The sequence below is a fragment of the Anas acuta genome, chromosome 13 (genome assembly GCF_963932015.1).
Source record: "Anas acuta chromosome 13, bAnaAcu1.1, whole genome shotgun sequence".
Lineage (NCBI taxonomy): Eukaryota > Metazoa > Chordata > Aves > Anseriformes > Anatidae > Anas > Anas acuta.
This window is the reverse complement of record NC_088991.1, coordinates 3,028,251-3,046,604: the sequence shown is the minus strand read 5'-3', so window position 1 is coordinate 3,046,604 and position 18,354 is coordinate 3,028,251. Positions and strand designations below refer to the sequence as shown.

At 39.3% G+C, this 18,354-nt stretch overlaps 1 protein-coding gene across 1 annotated transcript in view; it reads left to right on the top strand.

The window, feature by feature from the left end:
* The window catches only part of COL4A6 (collagen type IV alpha 6 chain), a 133,033-nt gene that overhangs the window by 84,870 nt on the left and 29,809 nt on the right, over positions 1 to 18,354 (top strand). Inside the window, exons 4-15 of the mRNA XM_068697107.1 lie at positions 2,010 to 2,144; positions 3,244 to 3,288; positions 8,648 to 8,764; positions 10,530 to 10,598; positions 11,958 to 11,993; positions 12,417 to 12,479; positions 13,052 to 13,087; positions 13,189 to 13,230; positions 14,088 to 14,180; positions 15,215 to 15,268; positions 16,646 to 16,705; positions 17,436 to 17,480. Of these exons, the coding sequence (XP_068553208.1) occupies positions 2,010 to 2,144; positions 3,244 to 3,288; positions 8,648 to 8,764; positions 10,530 to 10,598; positions 11,958 to 11,993; positions 12,417 to 12,479; positions 13,052 to 13,087; positions 13,189 to 13,230; positions 14,088 to 14,180; positions 15,215 to 15,268; positions 16,646 to 16,705; positions 17,436 to 17,480 (795 nt within the window). The remainder of the gene's footprint in view (positions 1 to 2,009; positions 2,145 to 3,243; positions 3,289 to 8,647; positions 8,765 to 10,529; positions 10,599 to 11,957; positions 11,994 to 12,416; positions 12,480 to 13,051; positions 13,088 to 13,188; positions 13,231 to 14,087; positions 14,181 to 15,214; positions 15,269 to 16,645; positions 16,706 to 17,435; positions 17,481 to 18,354) is intronic.

Genomic DNA, 18,354 nt, shown 5'->3' with positions numbered 1-18,354 from the left:
CAAAAGAAAAGCCTCCTAAAATGTTAATTGCTATCAGTTCCAGTCCTTGTGAAGCAGTATCATTCAGTGGACAAACTAATTTAATATAGAAGTGTTAACAGTTCAAACAAGTGGGGAATTGAGTGTGTTTTCCTTAGAGATCTTGGTGGATGCTTGGATGCTGGAGCTTTTGAGGGTGGTGTCTGTCTAGAACATTAATGTGCCCGTTTTAGTGTCTCTCTCTCTCCCTTACTGGCTTGCCTGGAGGTGAACAGTCCTCACCCCATGTCTTGAAAGTGAAACACTGCCTGCAAGAGTCTAAATAGCTTGTGACCATGGGAACTTACAAAGTTAAGGCTGAGACTGTAAGCAAGAGCAAAGCATGTGATTTTCACAACACGTTCCTTGTTTGGTGTGGTTGCCAAGGGCCTCTGAAGATTTGGGTATTAATGTTATGATTGTGTGCTTCCCAATATAAAGGATTTCACTGATAGTTATCCCAGAGTGAAAAAAAAAAGTTAAAAATAATCGACAGAAAAGCCTTTTGAGATGGGAGCCTGCTCCCCTGGAAGTGCACAGTGTGCATAGTGTCTAGGTAGGAAAGGTATGAAATGTAAAAGAGGTGCACTTCACCTCTGTTGGAAGGCCAGGGTGAAACAATGGCAACAGCAGGGCTGAATGGGGGAACTGCTGAAGTTTAAAAGAAACCTGCTCCAGTAGCGTAGGAATATGGAACAAGTGATGAAATGTTTCAACCTAAACAGGTACAAGAAATGATCCAGGAAGAAGGATTTTAAAATGAATTTCTCTCTGTTTCAGTATGCTTGATTATTAACATATAAAAATGCATTTTTAAGTTAACTGCAAAGTCTTCTACCTGCCAAGGCAGAGTCAGGACTTTGTATGTCTCCAGCTGAGATGACTAAACCCCTTGCAGCAGGGAGCTGCATTCCTTCTGCTGTTTTAAGGACTTAGGGAAATAGAAGAGAAATACACTACCATGGATGTGAACACTAGAAAAGGAGTGAAGGAAGGAGGATTTATTTTCATTAAAAACTTCTTCCTCCATTCTATATCTTTTAATTAAGGCTTCATTCTTTGCATGAATAACATCATGTAATCCACTGAGTGTCTTGCCACTGGAGAGCATGGATCTAAACTGCCAATTTCTACCCATACTTTAGGATCTTAGACGCTATTGATCTATTTCAGGTACTCTTGAATTGAATTGAAATTGAATTGAATTGAAAAATGTTAACATGAAACTGGTGAGGATTCAGCTGCCAAGTGGCTAAGAAGATGCTGGAGCACCTACAGTGAAATTTCTTTAGTGTTGGCTTTTTAAATAAAGAAGTACCAAGTGACTCTGTACATCTAGGTAGTAATAGAACAGTAAAAGTTCATCAGTCATATATGAGTCTGCAGGTTTAGAAAAGGTTGCCATCTTCAGGCAATGCTTAGTCAATGCACTTTTTTTTTTGAGCCTAAGAAATCCAAATCCACACTGACTCTGGTAAGGTAATCAGAGCGGAATATGAAGTAATTCACAGTGGAATTAATCCCAGTATTGGGCCAACTATGGTACTAGTCTCAAGTTAACTAAAGTGTGCTTTCTAATTGCATGTGATGCAGTTCTTGCATCTTGTTTTGACTTTCTGTTATACTCTGTTGAACTAAAGCATAAGCAAAAAATCTTTTTGTCTTGCAGCTTGGAAATAAAGGTTGCAAACTCAGTAAGTAGTAGTCAGCTTCATCTCAAAACACTGTTGTTTTCCCATGTTCCTACAACAATATGGGTATTAATAAATCTTCCAGGAGGAAAAAAAAAAAAAGGAAATTTGTCATGACTTACCTGAAATCCCTCTATAAACAACATTTGTCTTAAAATGTACAGCGAAAACTTCAGGAGGTCCTAACTACCCTGAGAGGTATCAAATTATGTTATAGATCAAGCTGGATGAAGTAATTGAAGTAATCAAAAAAAGTGCTAGTGAATGTGGTGCATTGACTTACTTTTTGTTTTATGTTAGGGTCGACCAGGACCGATTGGGATTCAAGGACCAATAGGCGCTCCTGGATTTACTGGTCCAGAAGGTTTGCTGGGAGCAAAAGGAGAGAGAGGAGCAGTGGGCCCCCCCGGACCACCTGGACACAAAGGCATCAAGGTATTTTCAACAGTGAATTTTCATTTTTTTCCCTTTCAATAGATTTATGGCCTTGAATACGTTTTTGAATGTATAAAGATAGTTTTGGACTATTTGTGCAGGGGTAAGAATGAAAGAGTATTTCATTATTATATTTAGAGAATGTCCTGCTTATATTTTAAAGTGAAAACACAGCTTCCAAAGCTGCTGAATGTTGTAGCCATCTGGGGAGGCGAACCATAGCTAAATAAATATTCTGTTGGGAGTTGTGTTGTTCTGTTCACTTCACCTGCCCAGGATAAATGTTATCATACTACATTCAGAGAGACCTGGAGCTGATTCCCATATAGATGATCCTGAGCTGGTGTCTAGAAAAGCAAAGGAAATGGCTACTGAACAGAACCTGTAACTCAGTTTTGCAGGTGAAAAGCTATTTGTAACAGAAATAATACGATACTATTAAATAGAATAACCCAGCATAAGGGGTAGGTGTCAATGAATGCAGTGCCCAGGAATGGACACAATAGCAAATGATAGAATAGTTTAGGCGGGATATTGTGCTCACATAACTTGTTCTGCTAGGATTTAGGGCAGAGCAGTAGAACCAACGAAGTGGAATTCACTTACAACTTAGATGGGGTGGTCTAAAAGTAATACAATGGTCTGCATATCTCTAGGTGGTGGTATCACAATATAGACACACACAAAAAAAAAAAAAACTACAATGGTAAGACCTGTCAAAACTCTTGGAAGATCAAGCGTTACACTGGGAGTTAAATTTATACTGCATTGTTTATTTTCCTGGCATCTCATTTTCCCCAGATGTGCAGTAGGAGATTATATTTTTCCTTTAAATTGCCTGATTAAGACATTCCTGAAACACTCATTTGGCGTCCAGTCAAGCTCAGATGCTCAGTTAGTGTCTTCAGTGACCCATACGGTCAGAGAGAATCTATATGAGATAGTTTATTCCTCTTGGTGTTGATGGCTGAAGTCCATGATTAAAAACATTGGAGTGAAAAGTATCTTGTCAATAAGTGAGATATACTGGAATATGTAGTCCAGTAACCAGAAATCGAAAAAGAGAAAAATAACATGTATTCTTTTTTTTTTTCTTCAGGGCTCAATGGGAGTTCCAGGATTTCAAGGAATCAATGGGATCCCAGTGAGTTTTCATATGTAAATATAAGTCACCAGAATGTTAGTCACAACCAAAAGCACAATAATAGTGTCTTAGCACGTGCACAATGTATCTTGCAAAGGTCTTGCTTCTCTCTGGAAGGAAATACCAATTCTTCAAACATTGTAATGATGAAGGCTCTAGCTTCTCTGTTGAGAAGGAAAAAAAAAAAAAAGTAATCCTACAGTCTAACTTCAATCTTTCTTACCATAGTTTAAACCTGTTAGTTCTTACCTTACTCATCATGGTCACAGGGGGCAGATTATTCCATTTTTCTCTCTAATAGTCTTCTTGTATATGATAAGTGTTACCATGTCTCCCTTGATCTTCCTTCCTATGATGTGAACCAAAACAATGATTAGAGCTGAGGCTCTCCAGAGATTCCTTGCTTCCCAACTAGGTGCTAGTTCTCTCTCAGAAACCCAAGACAGAAAAGAGGTAATTTACTGTATTTGGCATGCAATAGGAGTAGGTAACTTTTCCCTGACCATCAGGAATGTTTTGTTTGTTTTGAACTTGAACATTATAATGACAATTTCTTCCTACTTCATACCAAAATTGGGTGCCTAAGGTATCTTTATCAGCTGTCTTTTGCTTTGTTTTTCCCCGGTGATTCTTGCAAAGATGTGTAGACACTTTGGCTCAGGGGAGTTTTAGCCGGGCCAGCTTTAGAAGTTGCCCCAAACTTAATTGCTTTCTCAGCACCATTTAGTTCATTTTTCTCCTTCTGGTATTGAATTATTTTTCCTTTTTTGATGACATTTTTCCATCTTCCATATACGTGTGCCTTCTGACTACACTCATGTTTTTCATTCCCATCTTTCTTACTTCCTCAGCTGGCCAAGAGCTTCAACAGAGTGGAGCTGTGTTTCCCGACTTCCTATCAAAAACTGAATTGTTTTGATAGATTGGCTGAAAATGCAGAGTTGGCCCTGTAAATGAGCTTGCTCGATTCCAGTTCCTTCCTGGCCTCTGTCCTTCTCTCCCCCTCTGCTCATCCTTGCCTGTTTTCTCTCCTGCTCCACTCCCTTGCTGCTATTTTTTCTTTTCCCACCAGCCAACTAACTTTCTAACTCTGAAGAGAACAAGCTGTTCCCATAATACTTAATTTAATTGAACACACTGTGGGAACATGCTGTTCTCTGGGTATTTTTTCAGATGAGGCTCTGGAGAAAGGGGATTCCCAACAATGAGGGGAGGAGAGAAATAGGGCAACAGCCATTGCCAGGTAGTTGGCAGCAGCAGGCATTCCAAGAGAGAAAGGGAGGTAGATGAGAGGATTCAAAGCCTCCAGCATATCCCAATCTACTTTGTCTGATATACAATCTTCTGCAGGTGGGTGAATGGGAAAGAGGTAGATTTTGCTGCTCGTGAACGGCAAAATGCTCTCCCTACAGCTCTTCTGTGTCACAACTGCAGGACAGAAAAAGGGTGAAGGGAAAATAATTCATATTGTTTACCTTCGAGCCATTGAGACAAATATTTCCATTCAGAGCAAAAGTAGCAAATACCACTGCTTGACAAAATATTTACATACATCTATATCATTGCACTTCAGGATAGGGAGTAGCTTAGGTTTGTTGTGAAATGTATATGAACATATGCACCTTATATAGGTGTGCGAAATGCAAAGGGACAGAGAGCATAGGTGTGCTGATACATTTAAGAGAGAATTAAAAAGAAGTCACTATCTTTGCACAAGAATTAACATCCCAACATTAAGAAAGTGTCTTTGGATTATGCAGGTATGTTCGCGTGGGCAGGTATGTTTTAGTCAAGGCCAAAAGGCTGCAAGGCTGTGATTCAGAGGGGAATCCCGCTGCTGACCTTAGGGGAAGTGGTGTTCCACAGAGTTCCCTTTGGGGAATGCTGGTGGCAAGTAAATCCTGTTTTTGCAGCTGGACTGACTAATCCCTTTAACTTAGTAAATACAGCAGCAGCATGTGTTTATCGCTAGCCCTTCTGTGTCACACTGCAGAGGAAACCCTCAAATCCTTGGCCCTGCTCGGGAAGTTTATTTTTTCCCATAGGACAGGATTCAAGGACAACCTCTAGCAAGGGCTGAAACTGAACCTGGGAGATGCACATAGCTTTTCATGAGCTACCCTAAGGTTTCTAGAAGGAAATATTTCTATGAGGAAAGAGCTCTTGTCTGCACAATGAAAGTTAGAGCTACGTGAAAAGGCAAAGCTCTTTATTTTGTGTCCCTCCTAGAGGAAGTGCAAGCACTTGGCAATGGCTGTAAGAGGCCACTTTGCCGTAGCGATCTATGAACCCGCTTATTCTATTAGTTTTGTGTTCACCCTTGATTGCATTTGTTTCCCTGTTTTTAAATATTTGTTGAGCTCTCCTGTTGGGATGTCCTTTGTGCTAAGCCTGTTTGATTTAGAAAAGAGGCTGCTTGGGATCACAGCAGTAGTGTATGTGAAGGAGTCAGATAAAGCAAGAGCCTAGATGAACAATTCAAGTTTCCTTATCTGGCTCCCAGGGAATGTCTCCTTTTGTGAGAACAGAGAGCACAAGTGATCTCTCCATCCTGTTTTTAGCTCAGGTTTGTAAACTAGTCACCCTGCCATGTAGTAAGTACAACTGTGAAAGTCTGCCATAATCAGTTGAAGTGCTTGAGCTGAATTAACGCACCTGACACAGGAATCAGAGGAAGTGAGAACAAGTGAATAGAGTGAAACTGTTAGAACTAATAGAGTGAAACTATAAACCACTGGTTTTGAGATCAAAACAGCTCTTTTAATCAGAGTTTTAAATTCCCATCTAAAAGCTTCATTTAAGCCAGATTCCTATGATTCTCAATGAAGCTGGTCATGAGTGCTCAGGTAAGACTCTTAAAACAAACCATCATGAATTCTGATTGCACTTTTGCCAGAAGGTAGGAAATTGTATGTTATTTTTCTAAAGCAATAGAGACTCTGTGTGGGGGGGAGGTGAGATGCTTTGGCTCAGGACCAGAGACACAGATGCTATGGGATTAAGTGGCAGAGCCACAGATGTATTTAATACACATAAGCAATCACTGTCAGTACAGTTTATATCCCCTTTGTGAGCCCTCCTCACATACTAAGGGGATACCAAAACCCTTTGGGCCCTGAGAGACTGTGTTGTGCCAAGATTTAAGAGACTGTTCCCAAGACATGAGGCCTACCAGTCAGCTGCCTGCCACAGCTGGCTCCTGGCCCACCCTGGAGGCTCAGCAGCTTGGTTCCTCATCTGTCTGAGGGGCAGATGTTGGGGGTTCAGCTTCGCTAAACCCGGCAGCTGGCCACCTTATGTTGTAAGCAGATGCATGTGCTCTTCTCACACAGCTTCTGTGTTGTCCATGCTGTAAACAATGAGAAAGACCTCATTGAAATTGACCACTGGCCTTCCTCTGCAGTCACAGCCTGTCCCATCAGAGGCTTACTGCTCTTGGCTATGACGTGCGGTATGGATGGAGGGGAGGGTGGGTTGCCATTGATTTATCCAGTTTTGGGAACCAAAACTGGTGCTTCAGCCTTCTCCTGTCACTAGAATGGAGCCTGGCAAGCCCTCTGCTTGCACATCACAAGTGGGTGCTTTCAAGAACAGACTAATCTTCAGGGCTCTTGGTACTATATACCCAGTGATGCCTGGTGCTCATGTTTTGGGATGACTTCATTCCATGTCCTGAGGCTGTGTTTAATCTCACATTTGTACTTGTCTGGGTGAACTGCCTTGATCCTGTAGCGGAGATGCACATTGCAGTGGTTCAGCCCATACCTTGTGGACTGACAGAGTGCAGATCTGGGCGCTCTCCTCTTCTCTCCATTTTGTTGGCACAAATCACCATGCAGTTGCCAGATGCACTGGACCAAGGAACTCATCTGGATGAAAATTAACACTTAAGAAACAGAACAGTTATTTTTCTTCTGTGTTGTTTTCTTGCTCTGACTTACCTTCTGTGCCTGTGCTTATGCTGGCACAAGGAAAGGGTAGGTGTGAGCAGCCAGGAGTGGGCATTGGCCCTTGGGAATGGCACTTGGCTACTGTGTGCTCCCAGCTTCTCATCCATAAAATGAAGATTACAGCATTCTTACATTTTTGCAAGGCATTTTAAGATCCTTAGACAAAAGGCTTTACGTTACTCCAAAGTTCTCACTGAGTTTGGTGAGAGGTAATGCTATTGGCTTGGACTGGAAGACCTTTAGTAACACAAATCTGATTTGCTTTAAGTATCTGGCACGAAGGATTATTAATGTTCTGTTTTATTCCCATTTTATCTGTGTTTATTTTTTTACTTTCCTAGTATGAGTCATAACTTGTTTAATGCGGTGTCTTAGGGATGAACCTTTGGGATCAAACACAAGTAGTTTGGGGATGATTCAAGATCAGGGTGTACAAAGGGGAGGGAGAGAACTGTTGGTTACTGGTACTCTCTCCCTAAGTTTCGTTTTTCCTCTTGCCACAAAACATTGTCTTTGAGTGCCACAGAGCTCATTTCTGTGAAAAGATGGATAGAATAAAGAGATAGTCGATACTTGAGCAGTAAGACTGACAGTTTTGCCTTTCTTTGTTATGCCTATGCAAACCCATAGGATTCTGAAGAAAAAATAATTAAAGGCTCTAATTTTTATCTCCTTTGCAGCAGTATAGTGTTGAGTCAAATTAATAGAGCCATATTAGGGCAAAACTGTGTGAAATCAGAATTAGGTACAATTCTTATTAACTGACTATCACATATACTTTCTTTTAAAGACTGCTAGTTTTATTAGGTTTTTGTCCTGGTTGTTTAGCCTAAGGTTTTAAGTGTAATATAATGAGAAAAGCTGTTGTGCTTGAATGGTGTGATGCTGGAGCTGGAACATCTGTTGAACTATTAAAAGAAAGAATCCACAGTGCAGAGGAAGAGAAGTCACTGAAACTTTAAGCAGATTAGAATTGTAAATTCTCAGTATTGCTGAACCTGCCTTTTCCCTTTGTTTTTACATGAGCAACTCCCACTCCTGGTGTCAGGTGCACCCTTGTGTGCTGTGCTGAGCTGTGTCACACCATGTAGTTCAGACTGCTAGGGGACCAGTATTGCACTTTCAGGACCTACTCATGCACAAATTATGCACTTCAGAAAATTATCCCTTGGAGGAAAAGATAATTAAATGAAACCAGCCAGTGTTCTAGGATTTAAGCTTTGGGGAGGATAAACAATGCTGGCTGAATAAGCTAGTTCAACTGCAGTCTACCATACACTGAACTTGAGTGGGAGTTGTCTGGTTCCTTTGTTTTATGTTGCCATTTGGAAGTTATCAGTTTTCTGGGGGACAGTATTACTAATAAAATGCCTCCTGTCAGTCATTTTCTCTTTTTCCCTTTTACACAGGGTCACCCTGGCCAGTCTGGACCCAGAGGTCTGCCTGGCCTTGATGGCTGCAATGGTACCATTGGGAGTCCTGGTGTTCCTGGAACAGATGGATTTCCTGGCATTCCTGGGCTGCCGGTACGTCTCAAGGCAACTAGAGCATTTGTAGTTACTAAGCTAAGATTTGCTTTTCTTGCCATTGGTGGAAAAGTGACTTCCAATTTCTTAGGAAGAACCCTCATTTCATTAGCATTGTTGGAGCTCAGTTTCATTTTCTTATTGGAATTCCACTCTGATTGACTGTCTAAATGTTAACTTCTGAAGATAAAATAAAGATCCTGTGACAATGTGTTCACTCAACAAGTTATACCGTTGCAACTGGCAACATTCAATCTGACTCAGAAGAGACCATGATAAAGCTTCTAAGAACCATAAAATGGCAAATATCTTGCACTTGGCAAGTTTCAAGTTAGTGGATGCTGATTCAGAAAAGGAAGTTATCACGTGTTCAGGTCTATGCATCAAATATCGGATGCCTTCCTTCAGGTGTTAAGGCAGCTAAAAGCTTTGGTATCATTGAGTGTCAGTAGGATTTACTTTCCTAAGGTATGTGTTTTACTTTTGAAAACACTTCCCTACCAATTTTGAGTTTGACCTAGTCTGCACTGGACAAGACTCCCATCTTACACAGAATGATGCTTGTAAGAGCAACATCTTCCCATTTGCCTTAGCGGGTGAATTGTCTTTGAAGAAACACCTATGTGGTATTTCTCCACAATACCTATGGTATTATATATATGGTATTATATATACCATAGGTATATACCATAGGTATTTCTTCACAATACCTATGTGAACCAGTGGAGGTAGCTGGTTCACATTCTACACCCTGTTTAAGTGTGTAGGATTTGTTTTAAGAACTCCACTCTTACATATTTTTGGGGAATTATATTCTTTATATATACATACAAACATATGGGGTTAGTTTCAAAATGTAACCAGAAACTATTTGGTGTGATATTCAAGTATTTGACAAATATTTGAATGTTTGTTCACACTCAAAGCCTAATCTTAGAAGCCCAAGTTATGTGACTAATCTTACCAGCAGTGGAGCTCCTTTGCATTTAAACAGGAAGAAGAAGAAGAAAATACATCTGCCAGATATAAGTATTGCCATTTATTTCATTTTTTCTAAGCTATGCTAAAAAAAATCTTTACATGTTGTCCAGATGTAGAGTGCATATAATGTTGAAAATACAGAAAGCAACAAGAACAAGTTAAAGTATGGTTTTCTAAAGCAACTGATTTACTTATACCTACTGCTCAAAATTCTCTTTTGTAATGCTTGTAGGATTATATTTTTGGCAAAGAAAGCTGCTTGGATCAGCTCACCCTCTCAAATTAAAATGGCAATTAAATGAAATCATCTCAGATAAATTGAATGTGATGATCAAGATTAAAATAAATTGGGTAAATCTAGAATTATAACGGTCACTTCTGCAGAGCATGAGATCTACCATTTTTTTTCTTATTGTTTCTAAATAAAGATGGTGATTTACAGTGCTACACAAGAGACATGTATATGAACAGGAGGGTTACAGTATGTCAAACAAATTCAAATAGGATATTAAAAGTTGTCAAAGGCCTAAAATAAAGGGAAAATCTAATATAAACAGGAAAATAGCAAAGAAAATGTTTGCAGAACATTGGTTTTCTAAAGCCCCAGGAAGTCTTAAGTTCTCCTAATACCACAGCTTCTTTGACACAACTGCAGTGTTACTTTTGCAGTTCACTGGAGCCAGGAGTTTGCCCTGCTCAGAATACTGGATATAATTTCTTTCAAAACCAAAACAGTATCTTTTTTTTTTCTAGAAATTTACTTTTGACATTTATTTTTTATCAGGGTCGTCCTGGCCCAAAAGGTCTTAAAGGAGAACCTGTTTTTGCTCAAGGCAGCCTTAAAGGGATGAAGGTAAGATTTGTCATGGCAGAAGATGCAGTACGAGAAACACTGATGTCCTAGAGTTCACAGGGCTGATGGTGCAGCTTATATTGCTCATGATGTTAGACGAGGGTATCCTAGGTATGTCTGAAGGCAGAGCTGTGAAAAAGCCCTCTAATTATGTAATGACAGCACAGAATGCTCTCAGAACTTGGACTTGCTTGCTCTTTGCAACACAAACACATCTTGTTCATCCCATGCTGGAATGCTGGGACATTGCTCATCCTGTTAGTGTTGAGAGCAGTTGCTGGTCCTTCAGCTGTCTCTGGGCACCTATCACTATTCCTTGCTGGCCTCAAACTGAAGATATGAAGAATTTCTTGTGAGCTTATCCTGACTTGTGTGAGAGAGCATATTTTTTTAGACGCCAAACTTTCCTGTAACTGGCATCCTCACATGTGCCAGGTCCATTGAAAAAACAACCCAGGAGATTCATGGGTGCATGTTAAGATTTCTAACATAAAATCCCCGTTGGCTCCAAGTGTTTTTTTTACTGGGAGATAGTAGTAAGTAACCAGTTATACTCTGAGTTTGGATATCATGGATATCATATCCCACTTGTAGTCCATCACTTACCACTATGAAGTCAGGATTTTATTCTCTTTGTTTAATAAGGACCTCTGCCTAAAATGTCTGTATCATGTCTGTAATTTTATTTCCTATGCATAGAATACAAACTATGGATAGATGATCTCAGTGTATTGTTCAGAATGATAATAGGTTCTTTGACTATACTCATTTAAAAAATTTAATTCTTTGTTGCCTTGAAACATACACTCTCTGACTTACACTGGTTTTGTTTTTTGCTGGAAGGACTAGGCTTGGAAAATGCTGTAAAGGATTCAGTGCCTCTTGTGGTACATTTAGCAGCCTCATGATTCATTAAATGTTGAAAATATTAAGATTTATTTTTCTGTCATGTAAGGCCTAGCCCCTCACACTGATTTTTTTGGTCAAAATTACCAACTTTTTAAAAATTCTACCCATTTATATACATTATAATACATTATAATACATTTTAAACTGTTTTTGTAAGGAAAGACTTTGTATGTGTGTTTTCCAGTGTTTTTATGATGAATACAACTTTTTAGTGCCACTTTAATTTCTCTCGCTACCCTTAAATAAAATGGTTGACATTTCTCCAGAGGTTTGGAACGTGTCTGTTGCCCGATTTAGATATGGAAGCACAGATGTCAAAATGTTTTCCCATGTGCACTTGATCTAACATTAACTAAAAGCAAATATTTCTATTTACACAAAACTTAATGCCCTTACTAGCTTGATGCAATAATATAGTGGCATTTTTACTAATGCATTTATTATTTTTAGGGAGAAAATGGTCTTCCTGGACTGGACGGAATTTCTGTAAGTTATTTAATTTGGGGAATAATTATTTTAAAAAAATATTATAGTAAGCAAGTATTTCTTCTTGTATTGATTCTCAAGGACACTTTTCAAATTAATGGGGCATGTATTTGCATGATACCAGTAGCATGAATAACTACAATTTTCTTATGGTATGCATGGGTCCACGTTATGTTAGAGGAAGTCAGATTTTTGCTATTATCTGTTCTATTTTTCCGTTTTAAAATCAAACTCCCTTCTACCATTTAACTCTGTTAACTTTGACTTGCAAAAAATATACTAATATGAAATAGGTTATTATAGAAATTAAATGAACCTACATAATTAGGGGATATTACTTCATATTTTCAGAGACAGTGTTTGGTTGTGGTTTGGTGGGATAATTACTACACATCCTGTATTTCTCTTATGTTCTTCTTATAGGGCCCAAAAGGTTTTCCAGGTCCAACAGGTTCTGCAGGCCCTATAGGATTACCAGGTTTGCAAGTAAGAGACCCTGACTGTTGCACTGGTTGACAGAACAGTTCAAGATGCTGGCAATTTTTCATCCTTACCTGTATTTGTCTCATGACAATGAGCAAAAGCATTTGTGCATCTAGAAGTGCTAAGCACATTTTTCAGGTGTAGAATACTTAAGCTGTTTAAACTAGTCACAAGTTCTCCTCTGGAGCAGTGTCCAGTGCAGCAGTCATGAATGAGAGCTTCAACAAAGCCCTAGAGCACCATCTACAAATAGTACTTGATACCATTCTGAGCACTTCCTTGGCTCAGGACTTGAGGGAATATGCTGACCTCTGCATGTTTGGAGCCTTTGTCATCATGAAATGTGCTGAAAAGCCAATTTTTCAAGATACTAGAAGAGAGTTTTATTTGGGTGGAGGTAAAAGCAAACTAAAAGTTTGTTGCTTTTAAATTAAGATTTTTTTTTAATTAACCAGAGTGCCAAGGGGCTATGCTGTCTATCATAGATGTGAAGACTAGAAGATTACAACATTGATCTCATTGTGTGCATCCTACCCAAGTCAAAAAAATAAAATCTTAATCTTTTTCACATTTAGGGTCCAGTGGGTCCCCCCGGGCCACCAGGTCCCAAAGTAAGTACCTACTCTTTCTGTTGTCTTTTCATACCTGATTGTTACCTTTTTTGTCTCATTTCTTCACTCATTACTGTTTGTTTGTTTGTTTTCTGCCATAGGGTAATATGGGATTAGGCTTTCAAGGAGAGAAAGGAGAAAAGGTAGGTGAAACTTTTTCAGTTATGGAAAGAGTGTGAAGCAACTGTGTTCCAGTGTTCCATTATAGCTTTAATCTCTAGAAGGTGGCTAGATTACAGCATTTTCTTCTTTGCCTTTTTCTTCTTTTGGACTGAGTGACAGTCCAAATACTGAAGAATCTTGCTGGTTGCTGATCCGTTTTTACATGGAAAAAAGGATGAGAGCTTTGCCTGTGTGAAGGGAGGAAAGAAAATCTCATTTCTGTGCAGAGTTTTCATGGCTATCAAGATATGAGGTCTTCCTTAGACAACTTTCAAATCTGTCTTTTAGTTTATATGGACCCTTACCTCTTGTATTGAATTTTTCTACAGACTTTATTCTCTTTGGATTACATAACATTCATTAGGTCAACTGATGTGTAATTTGTAGTCTTACTATCCTAAATGGGTATCTTGCAGTCTGTGTGAGGATTTATGTTGGCATAATGCAGCTTCTCAGAGTTTTTGATTCTGCTACTGTTAAAATGAGTTCCCAGCATGCTACATTTCTAGTTGTTTCTTGCCTTCCTCTCTTTCATATTGCTCTTCGAAGTGTTTCTGGGGCATTTTTATTTTTCTGATTTTAAAGCTGAGCCTTTTGTTTTCTTATTTAATCTTTCATTGTTTCGTATCCACAGCTCCTGTGAAACAAGTTTAATGTTTTGTTCATCTTAATTTTCAGTCTGACTTTTGGCTTCCATGACCAAACTCGGTGCCAGAATTCAGGCACACAGTTTTTATGTACGAGGGATAAAATTAGAGTGGCCTTTTTTTCAGAAACAACTTTCACTGGAAATTAAGCAAGCTCTTCTTATGTTAATAGCTTCCTCTTTTGCTTACAGGGAGATGTAGGACTGCCTGGCCCTCCAGGTCCCCCACCATCCACTGGAATACTAGAATTCATGGGATTCCCCAAAGGGAAGCAAGGAGAAAAGGTCTGTAAATACAATTTACTATTCCTGTCCATGCTATGAAAGCTGAAAAAAATACCAGACAATGAGGGCTGTTATATTGCCAAATCATACTCACTTTATGCACTAGTTTAATCTGTCAGATGGCTATTGAATAAAAATGTTGTTAGCTCAGAGCAGTGTGGAGCACTGGAGGATCCATACCCCTCAGAATGAAAAATCTTAAAGCTATTTAAAGGTTTCCATCATTAATCCTAAATGAATGAACTGTACTTTCTTTGTGTTGGACGTGTGAAATGTGAAACTGTCAACACAAGTGGAAAAAAAAAGAAATCATATTGGGAAAATAAATAAGAAGCTCCAGGTCTCTTGCTTTCCCTGTGATGCACAATACTTTGAAATAATCACATATATTTTGTTATCCAGGCATTTACTAAGGTGCATATTTAGATCATCAGTGTGTCTCTAAAAGCTCTGTGGATCTTGAGATAAAGATTCTGTTCACACACGGAATTTACATATGCTGAATTAATGTAGGACATACACAGGCTGGTTTGGGAGCCAAGTCTGAGTTTGCGGAGTCTGCATAAGTCATGGTGCACTCTGTCTTACTTGGTGGGGTTACATTAGCATGAGGTGATGCTCAGACAAGTGCAGTTTGTTTGGCTTGCTCTTTAATTTGTAAGCAGGATTGTGAAGACATTATTCTGTCTCATTATGTGCTATTTTGCTGCTTTCTATGAAGTACTATGAATGTTTGAAGTCCCTAGACGACAATCTGAGATGCTTCTGGTTTGCCTTCTAGCAGTGGAGGAACAATAACTCCAAAGCAGTGGTCTGTGAAGCCATGGGAAGTGGTCACAGACAATCTGCTGCATGCATCAGCACACTGCTGAGAGAGACCATATTTGGCAAACGATGACACAAATCAAGCCTCCTTGCTGCCAAATAAGTTACAAAGCCTCGCTTTAGGAGTCAGGAGTATGATGGGTGGGTTGGGGTAAGTCTTGCTTTCATGGGTTCAGTGGTTTATTATGTTTACCTCTTCCCTGTTTCAGGGTGAGCCAGGCCTTCAAGGATTGCCGGGCGAAAAAGGATTGCCTGGCCTGCCGGTAAGAGCAGAGGAGAGTTTTTAATTTTTGCCTAATATGGATTAGATGGTCCAGAAGCCTCCGCATAGCTCATAAAATCTCTACAGGAGTTTCAAGGCACCAGAGAACTTTGAAAATCTGATACAAATGTCCACAGGATTTTTGAAGAGTGTAATTGTAATCTGATCAGTTTTTGTCCTGGAAATGTCAAGAAGACAGTCTTGTCCTGCTAGAGATTGAATAAAGCAGTCATCACTTCAGCACATTTCATTTGCAAGAGGAAATTTGCAAGTAGACATAACCTTTACGTGGCCGCTTGATGGCAGTGTTCCTTGATGTCCTACAGAGCTGGATATATTTTAAAAATCCTATTTATTTTTGTTTACTTATGTTTAAACATACATTTTGTTACTTTAAAGTTGTAAAGCACATATGCATATCTTTATGTCTGACTGTTTGTCTCTGTCTCTCTCTCTCTATATATATATGTATATCCAGTTTTTAAATGGCCTGTTAAGCATTAGTGCTCATAAACTCAGGAATGTGTAGCATCTTCCCTGTATGAATTAACAACAACAATTTATCTCTGGATTCCAGAGAGCTATTTCCCAGCTTATAACCTACTGTAAACACAGGTTCTTTAGATAAGTTTGGGGAATAAATATTTTGTGGAAGTTCTGACCAAAAACATAAATTGTTTGCCAGTTTTTCCAACCTACAGCTGTTCTCAGTATAATGGTGTGCAAAAAAAAAAAAAAGTTCGTGAAGCACAGTTTGTTATTAGCCTTTCTGGACATGTTCCATTATGTGCATGTTTAGCTTAATGCATCACAAGAGGCCCATTGAAGCTGATGGGGTTGAACATATGTGTGAATTTAACCACAAGCATAAGATATTTCACGATTGAAGCCTGAAAATTGCCTAACTACTGTAACTTGCTGAAATTAAATCCTGGTGTTACATCTCTGGATTTGATACTTCTTGCTGAGTGGGAAAGCCACCAAACAGTTCCAAATGTTGAGCATGAAAATGCTATTTTTATGTCATTTAGAAGTGAAAAAGTATGCTCTGAGTACTGCCTTGAACTACTGCTGTTAAGAAATAAGATTTCAAAGCACTTTAAAATGTAGAATATGATATGGAGTTAGCAGGACTTGCAGGGCGTTCATAGCCAGGTGTTACTTGCATTGAATGAAGAAGATAATGTACTGCACACATTGCACTGCTTGATATGGGATTTCTTTCTGGGGCAGAAGAAGCTCAGAAGAAAAAGTCAGTTTCCTATGTGTCTCTGTTGTACTGTTTACAGTAATAATTGCATTTGTGCTTGTTCTGTGTTAGGGCTGTGCTGTTAAATTGCAGACAGATCATGGATTTAATGTTGATGTTTTTCCTCAGGGCTTTGGAGGTGTTGGAGAAAAAGGAGAAAAAGGTGTGCCTGGCTTGCCAGGTGGCAGGGTAGGTAACCTTGTTCTCAAGCTAGTCTCATGAAGTGAACTTTTCACCAAGCTTTCCCAAAGCATGTAGAAGTCCCAGTCATAGGACTGGGACCCATAGTAGTCAGTGTCATACAACAACAGATCCAACAGATAGTTCTTCTCTCAGTAAAGTCTCAGACTAAAGGTGAGATTAAAGATGAATACAAGCATGGCAGTCCAAGAAAATCATACAGAACTATTTCGTGGAGGTCTTGACACCACTAGGCCTGTGTTTTTCCAATTTTTGAAAGCTTTTTTTTTTTGAAAGCCAGCCATAAATTCTTCAAATCACTGTGATTTTGCAGACAAATGGTACTCGTACACAACAGAAAGACCAAGACATTCTGTTCTGCACGTGAAGAACAAATTATCAAGATAGAAAGCATTTATCTGTATTAAGTTTCATGGGTTTGTAATTACAAACTACCTACCTGACTTTCTACTAAGTTGAGACACCATGACTCACTTAACTTGAACTACTGATTAGCAAGACAATGACTAAAGAAGATAAGAGGTCCTTTATCAATTGTTCTGCTGAATTCTTTCAATGGTGATTGTTAGTATGTGGAAGACAAGGAATATTAGTGGTACCTTCTCCTTTTGAAAGTTTACCTTTTCATTCTTTGGTACTGAGATCTTGGAGCCTGATATAATAAGACCAGACTGACATGGAACCTTTCAGAGCTACATAAAATGTTTTGCTGTTTTAGGGTCTTCTGGGACTGGATGGATCTGATGGGATTCCAGGGAGAAAGGTGAAATGTTCTTTTATTTTTTACTGTACTTACAATTGCAGAAGCCATATACATGCTTACGATCTTCTGATCTCTCTGTTGGCTCCAAGCTCTCCTCTGATGCGTGAATGCATCTGCCCTATAAAACTAGTGAGCACTAACTGGAAAGTCCATCTCTCAATCTCTTCAACTGTTTCTGTAGTTATCCCTGCGTGTTCAGGGGACCACCTCCACAGGGTGGAAATTACATTTCTTTATGGAAGAGCCAAACCCTCTCACTTTTACCTTTTTGTAGTGTACCAAGTGGAAGTGGCCAGGTGATCAAGGGGCTGAAAACATGCTAAAGTGCTTCTGATTTCAGATGCACCTGTGGAAATTGTTCAAGAAAGCAACATGGGCTGCTGTCAAAGACAGCTGTCCACAACTTCAGGAGTTTCAAATTAAGGTTCACTGCTCCAGAGCTCTTAGAATATTCCATTTTTTCTGCAGTTGCAGTAGGATTTGGGATCCATACTGGGCTCAGTTTGATACACTACCTAATAGACAAAAATAGATCACTTCAGTGTAGATTTCCAGTCATGCATCCAGAAGGGGAGCTTTGGTGTCTGAGAACGCTACCAGAAAATGGATAGCAGAAAGCTGGCATTGAAAAAGTTTTAGGACCAGTGTGTTGATGGAGTTGGAACAAAGAGAAGAGTAAGTGTGGGGTGCAAGGAAAATAGCATTTGAGACTCTTCAGGCGTTTCTGGAGTTCTGTGAGAGCTCCAAAGTGCCCTCTTCATTGAGACACCACCATGCCTGTTCACGAGTTCTCAGAATTTTTCCAGCACAAGGAGGCCTAAAGGCTCAGGTATTTTGTGAGTGCTGAGAAATTGATAACGTCAGTTTTCTCTTT